Source organism: Monopterus albus, unplaced genomic scaffold, assembly GCF_001952655.1.
Source record: "Monopterus albus unplaced genomic scaffold, M_albus_1.0 scaffold219.1, whole genome shotgun sequence".
NCBI classification, from domain to species: Eukaryota; Metazoa; Chordata; class Actinopteri; order Synbranchiformes; family Synbranchidae; genus Monopterus; species Monopterus albus.
Genome location: NW_018128099.1, coordinates 443,781 through 456,303, shown reverse-complemented (window position 1 = coordinate 456,303; position 12,523 = coordinate 443,781). Strand labels below are relative to the sequence as shown.

The window sequence follows — 12,523 nt, the reverse complement described above, 5'->3', positions numbered from 1 at the left end:
AAATGTAAAGTGTTCTCACTCTGTTCTGTCTTAATTATCCAAAAGTTGTTGCGCGTACTCTGCACGCATGTTCAACCACACTCCCCTTCGTGTCTGACCACATCTAATGCCAGGGTTATTTTATAGCCTCTTATACTGGCTCTAGATGCATCTTCTGGCTACATAGCCACTCACACACCCTCAGTAAACACACACACATACAGTACACACACATCTTTACATTCTGGACTTTTATGACTTTGAAAGGGGAAGAATTCAATTGTGCTTGTTTAGTAGCTTTGGTGGAGGGCATCCAAACCGTCATTTTAAAAAAGTACAACACAAGTAACAACCAGCAAACTCCACTCCACTTATTATCCAGAATTTAAAAAAAAAACATATAAACAACTGCGAGGCTTTTTTTTTTTAAATCAAGCGGTCAAGGTGACAGTAGAGACCGGATGAGGACTACATTTTGCAGAGGTGTGGAGTGTGTGGATGCCACAGTGAGCCACTAGACTGACGTCTCACCGATAGCGCAGACGAAGACCGCAGCCTGGCTATTTTACACACTTCGCTACAGCCAAGCAGTCGACAATCTCGTCAGGAGAGAAGAGAGTACAAACTTAAGCAACGACAGTTTTGCAGCATGTTCTACCTTCGACGATTTCCGTTTAAACACACCCGCTCAGCAATCGTTTGATTTTGCTGGTGTTCGGCTATTTTTTGGAAAGCTTCGTCCTTTCACCCCTCGGCAAATGCAAAAAACCTCGCCCTCTATATTGGAATGATGTGGACCTTTCATGATATTGTTGGAATTGTTTTTTTAGCTGGATTTTGTGTGCAACTCGGATTCTCCTTTGAAGGTAAGAAATACACTTTTTTTCAGTTTGTCATGTCAGATCTCGCTGCCCTGCATGGTGGAAGCTGCTCATCGGTGAAAGTGTTAAAAGTGCGCAGCATTTCTGGAAAAGCAAAGGAGGGTATCTTGAGAGAAACGGGGAATGTTTTAGGTGAGATTGGATGGATTGTGATACGCAGGGAAAGGGAGCATCAAGCTCACGACTAAATTGAAGAAGGTCGCGTTTTTGGTGATGAGGGAAAAAAATGCAACTGGTGATTGTTTGAAATCAAGTATTTTTCACATGATGTGGGGGAGAGTATGTGGATCAGAGAGCATTTTCTTTAATACTAGAACATAGGCTGTGGTCACAAAATAAACTTATGTTAATAGTAGCTTTGCATGAACAGGCAGGAATCAGTTGGTGGATTCAGCACCACAAACAGCGCTGCATGCCGCTGTCCATGGTCCTGAAAGCCACGGTCGAGCGCCTGGTTGTCCGGCTTCATCTGACCGAGATCACACTTTCAAACTGCCCCTCAGCTCTTCCTCTTCCTTAAAGCTGCATTCCCATATCGCCAGCAAAGGCCCCCGAACCCATAAAAAGCCTGAAAGGGTTGTAGTCTGTAATACAGAATAGAAATTATAGTTTGCTATGAAAGTTTGCATACATTAATATCCTCCCGCATTTTTTTATATTATCGCCGGCACTCTCCTTAGGGTTATGTTACTTTTTTAGCATCCGTCAAACTATTTTTTTAATTATTATTTCTTGTGTGTTTTCCCTTTAAGCTTTCTTCGGTTTGACCACATTCTGATACATTCAAGTTTGTTTAATCGAGGTCTCAAGTGTTACACGCTGTGGTCACGACCGCAGCCACACACCCCACACACCGACAATTAGAGTGATAATTCATAGGTATTTATTTTCGTGTGGAAATCACACAAAATGCTCTCATATGACCACCACCGCCCCCTTCCCAAACCACCTCTGATCTGCAGGTCACTTCACGGATCTGCCCTCCAACATGACGGTTAAAGAGGGACAAAACATTGAAATGGCGTGTGCTTTCCAGAGCGAAGCTGCATCGGTGTATTTGGAGATCCAGTGGTGGTTCGTGAAGGCACCAGAACCCAATGAAAGCGAGGAGGACATCGATGCTGAAGAGGTACAAGGTCCTTTTCCTTCTTTTTTTGTCTCCCATCAAGACCTGTGCGAATTATATTTTAAGCACACCCACTCATAAAGGGAATAAGGGCATCAACGTCTATTACGCACAAGCACTTTATGTCATCAGCATCGTGCTTGTATAGCAGCAATGAAGACACTGTCAAGCACTCTTGCTAGAACTTTGCAGGCCATTTACCAATTTTTCTACAAAGAATAACATGACATAAGCTTTAATTATACAGTATTCAGCTGTTTACTTGAAGTGATGAAAAACCTCCATGCTTGTTTAGACTTCTTTCTCTTCTTTTATCAGTTAACCTGAACATTAAATTAGCCTGTATGATTGGACACCACTGCTAGATCTTCATCTCTACAGAGACATATCATTTTAAAGTAGGAATTTCTAATTAGGTTTTTAAGTCTATCACTTGTTCCAAAAATTATCTGATGTGTAATTTCATTTTTATATTTAATATGATGTTTTTGGATTACATGTCCCTTTCCTTCAAGCAGTTAAAATGATCCCTCCACAATGAACAAACATCTGTGAAGGAAAAATAGGAACAATAATCAAGGACTAATATGAAAAAGGAAAAAAAGAAGCTCATTCTGGATGAATGAGCCTGACTATTTGTGAATAGATATAAAGTGGCTGAATCAATACAACTAAAGTACATTCGTGTATAATGCCTCATTAAACACTGCACTGAAAACACTGTGGAATTTTGCTATGTATTGCTGTTGCATTACTGCTGGTTATGACAGCTTCCTATGATCCAGATAATGATTTGCAGCTTAGTGAATGAGAGCAACTAAATGTACATACTGCATTCAAATGAGTGGAAATGACTTGCTTAGCTATTGTATGGCAGGTAGCTGCATGTTAGGATTTGGAGGGGTTTGTGTATTGTCATGACAGACATCAAAATATGGCTTTTCTATTTCTGTGACAAAGAAGGAGAGAGATATATACATTTGATGATATGATTGCATATCCATGTGGCTTTAATTGTTGCGCAATTGTTGCTCAGCTCTGAAATCGGCCAAGCTTTGATGTGAGTTTGATCCCATGTGACTCTTGGATGTTGGGCAGAAGTGGCCTATTGATGCAGACATCAGATTTTTACCCACATTTCTTATCATGGAATGTTGTTTGAAACGAAAGATGCTGTGTGTGAGTGTGTGTCCTGCAGTGCTGCAGTTTCAATGGGAGCAGAGTCAAGGCTGTGTGAGAGATGCTGCTTGGGAACCAGCTGGTCTCTTGGAAATTCAGAGGAAATGATTGTGGTGTCTTTGAATGCAAATATGTATGTATGTGTAAATAGAATCTGCATGCATGAAAAGTAAGAGCTGTTAAAACGGCGTTATGAAAAGAGGAACGTCAAGAAAACAGACAGCTGTTTCACATTGAAATAGTGCGGAGGAAGGAAAGTAAGAATAAGGGTGACGGGTGGGTGGATGCTTCATCTTTAATTCAAAGATCCAGGATCAGCTCCAAACTTGACAAGTGTTTTAACTGTAATATTGGAATTGTTCTTTTTTTTTTAATTTGTGTATTTATATGTGCTGAGTGAAAGACTTTATTAATATGTAAATCATCAGTAGTTACAGCCCCTTGTCCAGGACACACTGAACCTTACCAATCTTATACAGTTTAATTTCCCCATAGGGAAATTTGTAAACTATGAGAATCTACTCCTACTCTATAGCCTCAGGAGGGACCTTTGTTTTCACAGCCTGCGCTTCACTTGAAAAACAAACATACTTATATATGTATTATTACAGTACATATGGTCATATAAATATGCCAGTGTTAGCCAGCTGGATAATTTTGAGCTGTACTCCTTTGGCAAGGTCTTCAGAGAATCATGATATATCAAAAAATGTTGGAAAGAAGTAGATTTTGGTATCCACCTGCCATGATCAAAAAAACAACAACACATATTTGGTTATCTAGTAAAGATCTGGGACAACAGTACAATGTACGGTTGTAGAATTGAGACAAAATACAATATAGTGTGATATGAAGAAGCATGTATACCAGAGTGACCGTGTGGCTTAGTGAGCTGTTTTCAATAGCTTTTAGAGAATGATGGAGCTCTAAAATCATATATCAGGCTTTGAATACATGCGCAATACTTGTTATTAATGTTAATGTTAATGTAAGTTGGTTTTAGTCTGTATGAGATATGTTGGCAGTAAAAGAAATATTTGTCTATGAAATGTCTATCAATCTGCAGCTCACGCTGTTTGCAGATAAAATGCTGACATGGCTCATTAACAGAATTCTTTAAGATCACTACATAAGTGTTTTCTATGTAGCTTTTTCACATGATAAATATAAGAAAATAGTATAACCAATTTGTAAAATAAAACAAAATAACATTTGTACTGGATGACAATCACACCAGTTCAAGTTTTGTGCTGCGACATTTATGTCCGTGTCATAAAATTCAACAGACACGAACATGAATTAGACAAAAAGAAGAGAGAAAGCAGCAGACTAGCACCAGCCTCCACAACAAGTGGTAAATGATTCTCCCCTCATATTATAAATGCCAGGCCACCAGTTCACAGTTGTGCACGAACACAGACAGATAGAACAACATATTCACAATTCAATGTCAAAGAGAAGTCATGATGAGAAGTGCTACACTTGTGATGTTTATTTGAGTCAGAGAGTAAAGATACACAGAGTGATGGTTGAGCATGAGTGTGAGTTTTGCTGTTACAGAAAGTGAGCAGTTTGCTGTGGTAGTACCATCACTTTGCCATTTTAACTCCAGTCTGGGCCATGATTACTTATTTATGTTGTGTTGCTTGTATCTTGTGTTAATCAGATAGATAGCCATACATACACAACCAAAAAACCATGACTTACTGTATGTTGTAACTGCTTGTAAAAAATAAATGAAGAAACGTGTTAGTAAAGGTCTTGCTGATATGTTTAGTATCAAGACTGCAAATGTGTTGCCCCTCATCACAACTATACAGTCATGCATGTTTATTTGAGGGGTAGATTTTTTAGATTTTACTTTTTAAGCAACATATACATTATCTTTTGAATCATTAGAGGGTTCCCAACCCAAAGGTTTGGAACAAGTGTTTACTGACCACCACAGATATTAAGTATGTATATTAAGGTAAGAAATATTTGGGACTCCAAACAATGAGGAAGCCAAAGTAAATCAAAAGTAGGGGTTAAGTACACCATGATTATAAAAATGCAGTGAAAACACAATGCCAGCCATCCTGGGTGTAGCAGCAGACTCCAGTTGGCTGCTTAAACTAGCTCAAGGATTAGTTTAATTTTTGTATTTTTATGTTTCTTTGCTGGCAATAGCTGTGGCATTATGTATTTAGGTTGCCCACCTGTCCCATTCACGTGAACACGCTATCTCAAGAATCCCTTGAAGGAATGACACAAACATCTTCTTGGACTCAGTTGTTTAGATTTTGGTGGTCAAAGGTCAAGGTCACAGTAATCTCATGTCTTTCCCATTTTAGTGACTGGTTGGCAAAGGTATACAGCCACAAAGTAGTAATTCTAGTCTTTGTTGTGACCTGAAAAGGCAAATCAAAACTGTGCATGTTGTATATATGCTGACCTGAAAGCCTGCAATGACAGGTTGAGTAGTTAGAACTAGGTAAACTATTAGGTGTAAATCACCTGATACTGAACATCAGAATCCAGAGCATCATCATCTATTCCACTATTTAGACCACAGTGATCAAATCTGTAGTTGTTCTGATAATATCATACATAAAAATCAGAGGTGAGAGCATGCTTTGCTTTCACTGGTGTAGGTAATAAATACAACAACAGTAGGTATATCCTGAGGCTGTGTATTTCCACTTTGCTGCTCCATTACAGAACCAGAACATACAGATGGAACAAAACACAGCCTCATGGGTAATGGTAAGAGTCACATATTGGTGGACAAAGAGCCTCATTTTTAGGTTTTTCAATCTAAAAATACATTAGTGAATTCCCCTTTTGATTTTCATTCCCTCTTATATTGAAGAGGTTCATCTGACTCTTATTGGGGTTTCATCTCTTGATTTATCCCAATAATCATTCGACACTGTTGTTGGCCTTAAGATCAATTTGTTGAGTAAATCTTTATAACCCTGTCTACTGGTGATTCTGTTTGGTGTGGGATTATGTTTGGCTATAGAGCAAGGAAAAGAAAACAGATAAGAAAAATGCTGAGTTATATTTGTGATGATAACTGTCCTTATTCTTTAAACCCATATTTTGTGAGTTTGTACTTGCATATTTATACTAACACCTAGGTTGAAATACATTAATGACATTTTAGAATCAATTTAATGGATTGAATTAAAAAGAAAAAAAAGTATCTTGCATGTCTGGAATATCCAAAAGGCTGCACGTTGACAGTATGAATTTCAAACATGGATCAAGGAAAGGCACAGAGTATGAGAGATGTGACTAAATGCAGATTTGTGCTGTTTAAAAATTGATGCTGCCGAGAGTGCATGAATGCCTAGGGTGCTGCCGAAGTCAAACCTGGATTTGCCTGACCTGGGATGTGTTAAAGATGGTGTGATGTGTCTATAAAACAGAAGTAAGCAGACATGATGCAAGGATACCCTGGGCCTGGCCCATGATTGAAAATACGGATTAGCTGAGGCGCGTGGGCAGAATACCAACATCCATCGGTGCACTTTGACCAAAATGCACTCAAGCCACTGCAAGCTTTGCCTTTCCTAAAAAGTGAGTTTATAAATCCAGTGGGTGTAACAGCAAGGAAGCATAAAATCCATTGGCTGCTGTGCTCTCTCAGTGACCTTACTGTCTGCCTCTCCGCCCCTCCATCACTGCCTTACTGCAGCCTTGTCCAACACTCTCACTGAGCTAGCTACATTGGGAGTCAGTATGATGCGCCAGGCACCAGGCAACTACGATCATCAGCCCTGTTGCCCTGCTATGCACACACATATCTGTAATGATTGTAATGGTTTTCAAGTGGTTTGCGTTGAATATGAGCTCTCTACAGGAGGCTGTTGTTTGTGTGTGAGCATGCACTGATATATGAGTGAGCCTGCTGCTTTTAATTTCAACTAGTCAACTACAGACTGCTCACTGCCAGGCTCCACCATGGTCATCACTCAGGAAAAGAAGGCCTCCTTTGAAATTACTCAAAGCTGCTGCAGTATTGCATTGTGCTGCTGATATAGAGAACCAGCCTTGTATTGTACTGCACCACTGTCACGGTCTCGTCATTTCATTCAAATAAATAAATAAATAAAATGGAAAACTCTAATGTTTATGAAAATAATTGTACATTTGCATTTGTTCTCTTCAGTTTAACCTCTGTGAAAGCTCAAACACTAACACTCCTGGACCAGCCTGTCAGTTTAAAGTATTTCTCAGTAGACATACTAGTTCAAAACCAGTTTATTATATGTTCATGTTATTCTTTATTTATCTTGGTTTCATTCAAATGCATAAAATTTGTAAAGCTGCAAGTACCTGCAGTTGGTAGCCCTTTTGTTTATACATATATCCTAACATATTTACTTGAAACCACATATTTTTTCATTCCTGCAGTCAAAAATATATAATTATTTTAAATGATTCATTTGTTTTTTCTCACTGAAACAAACAACAACAAAAAAGAAGCTTCGAAACCAAGATTAGCAATGATGTTTTATGGTTACTGATTCACGGGTGAGCACAAGACAGTGAAAGTCCTTAAACCTTCGAGTAAAAAAGCTGGTGTCTATGTTTTTGACAAGCTAATAAGCTAATGTAATAAAAATTTAGCTAAGGATCTAGGTAGTGTTGTACTGGACTAGAAATGTCTTTATATTTTTGTCCTTCCAATGTATGTAACATGAGAGGGTCAGAGTATTAGGAACACCTCTGAATATAATGTAGTCCAATACAAAACCACCTTTATCTATGACCTCAATAATAATTGCACACAGTTGTACAGGCGTACCTAACAAAGTGGCCAGAGAGTGTAGTTGGTTGTTGTTCAAAGTCTACTTCTTGTGGCAGGCTGGCGTCTGGCTGCAAGTGTGTCTGTCAGTCTACAATAGAATGGCGCCATTAGAGTGCTTCTTTCTGGCTCCACACAAAGAAGCTCTCTATCTGTGTATATGAGCAACAGCAGCGTCATGACCGGTTAATGCACAGGCATGGTGCTGTTATGAAACCAAAAAAAAGAAAATATACATTTTCCTTTTGTGCAGTGAGCACATGACGTTACTGAGGAGATCTTTATGCTGTGGCACAAAAAACACAAGTACGGTACTGTAATAATAGATTGCTCAGTGATGGGTTTTTAATAGTTTTTGGAAAACAGTGGAGCTGTATGATATATCAGGATATGATACACATACTACTTGTTAGGATATTCTGGGTTTTAGTCTTTGCATTTGCTGACAATTGAAAATAATGTATATAGAGACTTGTGCTAATACATACAATAACTAATCAGGTAAAAGTACTTTTTTCTAGGTGATTGCAACTATTGGATGAAGGTGGCATTTGCCAAGGTTTTTAGAGATGTAGTCAATGTAGTAAGAGGGCATTTATTTTCTCATGGTGGCAGTAGAGTCAATGGTGTCACATGAGGCTTTGTCGGCCAATCCTAAAATATAATATACTATACATCTCTCCATACTGAAAAAATGAACAGGAGTCAAATGCTTGTCTAATTTTTTGTTCTTTGAAAATAAAAGCACTGGAATGACTTAGAATGGGTCAGTCATGCAGTCCAAACATAATGGGCTCTATTTTCCTGCCAATGCAATTTCTGCTCACTTCAATCGCAGTCGTTATTCAAATTCTCCTCAGATGAATGTCTACTTTTTTTGTGTATGGGTTGTTTAGTAATTTACATTTTCCTGTTCATTTTGCCCCAAAATAACAATAACACCTGCTCAAACCACCTCTTATCGCATTTGCAGGTGTATTTGCAGTTTTCCTTACAAATGAGCAGGCTGGGAAGCACAAGATCAGGTAGCCAAATGTATTTTATTGAACACACCAACTTCAAATTAACCCCTAAATCCACAACTGATCAGCTGGAATTTACTCAGTAATTTATTGTGCATCATAAAATATGTGATAATTTAGAAAGACAATTTTTTAAGCAAGATTAATAAACTAGTCCTGCGTATGTACAGTGCCTTGCGAAAGTATTCGGCCCCCTTGAACTTTGCGACCTTTTGCCACATTTCAGGCTTCAAACATAAAGATATAAAACTGTAATTTTTTGTGAAGAATCAACAACAAGTGGGACACAATCATGAAGTGGAACGAAATTTATTGGATATTTCAAACTTTTTTAACAAATAAAAAACTGAAAAATTGGCCGTGCAAAATTATTCAGCCCCCTTAAGTTAATACTTTGTAGCGCCACCTTTTGCTGCGATTACAGCTGTAAGTCACTTGGGGTATGTCTCTATCAGTTTTGCACATCAAGAGACTGAAATTTTTGCCCATTCCGCCTTGCAAAACAGCTCGAGCTCAGTGAGGTTGGATGGAGAGCATTTGTGAACAGCAGTTTTCAGTTCTTCCCACAGATTCTCGATTGGATTCAGGTCTGGACTTTGACTTGGCCATTCTAACACCTGGATATGTTTATTTGTGAACCATTCCAATGTAGATTTTGCTTTATGTTTTGGATCATTGTCTTGTTGGAAGACAAATCTCCGTCCCAGTCTCAGGTCTTTTGCAGACTCCATCAGGTTTCCTTCCAGAATGGTCCTGTATTTGGCTCCATCCATCTTCCCATCAATTTTAACCACCTTCCCTGTCCCTGCTGAAGAAAAGCAGGCCCAAACCAGGATGCTGCCACCACCATGTTTGACAGTGGGGATGGTGTGTTCAGGGTGATGAGCTGTGTTGCTTTTACGCCAAACACAACGTTTTGCATTGTTGCCAAAAAGTTCAATTTTGGTTTCATCTGACCAGAGCACCTTCTTCCACATGTTTGGTGTGTCTCCCAGGTGGCTTGTGGCAAACTTTAAACGACACTTTTTATGGATATCTTTAAGAAATGGCTTTCTTCTTGCCACTCTTCCATAAAGGCCAGATTTGTGCAGTATACGACTGATTGTTGTCCTATGGACAGAGTCTCCCACCTCAGCTGTAGATCTCTGCAGTTCATCCAGAGTGATCATGGGCCTCTTGGCTGCATCTCTGATCAGTCTTCTCCTTGTATGAGCTGAAAGTTTAGAGGGACGGCCAGGTCTTGGTAGATTTGCAGTGGTCTGATACTCCTTCCATTTCAATATTATCGCTTGCACAGTGCTCCTTGGGATGTTTAAAGCTTGGGAAATCTTTTTGTATCCAAATCCGGCTTTAAACTTCTCCACAACAGTATCTCGGACCTGCCTGGTGTGTTCCTTGTTCTTCATGATGCTCTCTGCGCTTTAAACAGACCTCTGAGACTATCACAGTGCAGGTGCATTTATACGGAGACTTGATTACACACAGGTGGATTCTATTTATCATCATTAGTCATTTAGGTCAACATTGGATCATTCAGAGATCCTCACTGAACTTCTGGAGAGAGTTTGCTGCACTGAAAGTAAAGGGGCTGAATAATTTTGCACGCCCAATTATTCAGTTTTTTATTTGTTAAAAAAGTTTGAAATATCCAATAAATTTCATTCCACTTCATGATTGTGTCCCACTTGTTGTTGATTCTTCACAAAAAATTACAGTTTTATATCTTTATGTTTGAAGCCTGAAATGTGGCAAAAGGTCGCAAAGTTCAAGGGGGCCGAATACTTTCGCAAGGCACTGTAGCTATATGGTCAAACAGTGCTGGCATGTGTCAGCACCATCTGTAGCCTACTTACAGGATGCAGCCCAGAGGTGATCTGCAGTCAGTGCTTGGGAATCCAAATCCATGTTAAAAAAAATTTCATATAATAACACATGAAAGCAGCTCATGAGCCAAAATAAATAGCAAACACCCTGCAGACGTCTCCATTAATACTGGTCCACAGCAGGTAAAGTCAGTCCGACCTCATGGTGCCCTGCTGTTGCTGTTTCACACAGACGTACCTTCATTACTACAGTGAAGATAACCATTGTGTCTGTGTTTGCATTTTATGGTGGATTGATCAGCTTTCAAAATAGCTGTAGGTGAAGATAATGCAAGGCTGCACTGTTTGTGTGCTCTGGAGGACCACAGTCAGTTTCACCATACATACAGTGATTACAATGTGATTTTATTCTATTAAAAAAAGTGAAGCATCTATAAAGTTTAAAGTTTGAAGGTCACTGTCAACTGTGTTTGGATTTTGCTATTTTTTTATTTGTCCTTCCTTTTAGGATGTTATCAAACTGAAACCCATTTAGAACAGCATGTGCACACATTCAAATCAGCAACTAAGGTTAGTAAATGATGCTGCTGTATTGTTCTCAGTTTCTGAAAGCAATGCTGCTGGCCTCCTCTAGTTCTCCTTTCTAAAGTGCCAGTAAAACCCTGATGTGGAACTTTAAATGGCTCTGCCGTGGGATAGAGGGCAGCTTCAGCCTTGCTGGGTCTATTCATGTGCTATAGAAGGATGGACAAAGGGATGGGCAGATGCAAAAATGATACAGGATACCTCTGGTCAAATACGTGCAACATATTCATGTGTACATGCAAACAAATCCTCATTCACTCTCCTGCGTGTATCTATACAGCTCTGTATATTTGCTAGTCTTATTACATGAACAGAGTAGATTCACAAGGTAGGGACTCACTGAAGCAAACTGCCCATAGTTACTTAGCTCAGTGACTCATTTCAAACTGCTACGTAGAGCTCACCTGAATGTACACAAATCTGTTTATGAAAAAAAAGATATAATAAGTCTAGATTCTAAAACCATACAGGTTTTGATAACATTGAAACATGCTGATAATTACAAAGGTTTATCACAATCACCAAATTCATTTAGAGCATTAGCATGATTGCACTTAGCATTTAGCACAAAGTACAGCTGCAGCTGATGGAAATCTTTTTTTGGTAATGAACCAAAGCATCAGGCAAAAATTTTGATGTGGAAATTAAAATTCAAATTAGATTATATTAATTCTCAGGAAAAGACAGTTAGCTAGCCTACCTCATTTCATTTCAACCTGTTTCACTGGCTTCTCATTTGATGTCAGACCAACCTGAGTGAAATTTTAAGAACACAAACATTATTAGTTAGTCTGCAGGTTCACCCAGCTTGAAAATAGATGAACCATGGGCAAGATTTCAAAAATACTGAGGCCACTGTCCCTGAATAAAACCCAGTACGTCTAAAAAACCTTTTGACTAGCCACCACCAATATGAGTTTGTTTGTTTATGGCTGAAAATGAAACTGGTTATGATTGAGCAGTATTATATCAATAAAAAGTACTCTTTATGTAACTCTGTTCTTGGCCTAGTCTCATATATTCAGACCCCTCTTTGCTGTTTCATTGTATCAAAGGCCAGTTGTTGGTTTCTGTGCTTCTGTGGCCTCTTCCCAAGTTTGTGAGAGACCCCTGTGCAAGAAGTCTGTATGTAG

At 38.9% G+C, this 12,523-nt stretch overlaps 1 protein-coding gene across 1 annotated transcript in view; it reads left to right on the top strand.

Moving 5' to 3' along the window:
* The first annotated feature begins 438 nt into the window (after positions 1 to 438).
* vstm2a (V-set and transmembrane domain containing 2A) overlaps positions 439 to 12,523 on the top strand; it is a 68,921-nt gene continuing 56,836 nt past the window's right edge. Inside the window, exons 1-2 of the mRNA XM_020619441.1 lie at positions 439 to 845; positions 1,823 to 1,989. Of these exons, the coding sequence (XP_020475097.1) occupies positions 767 to 845; positions 1,823 to 1,989 (246 nt within the window). The 5' untranslated portion in view covers positions 439 to 766. The remainder of the gene's footprint in view (positions 846 to 1,822; positions 1,990 to 12,523) is intronic.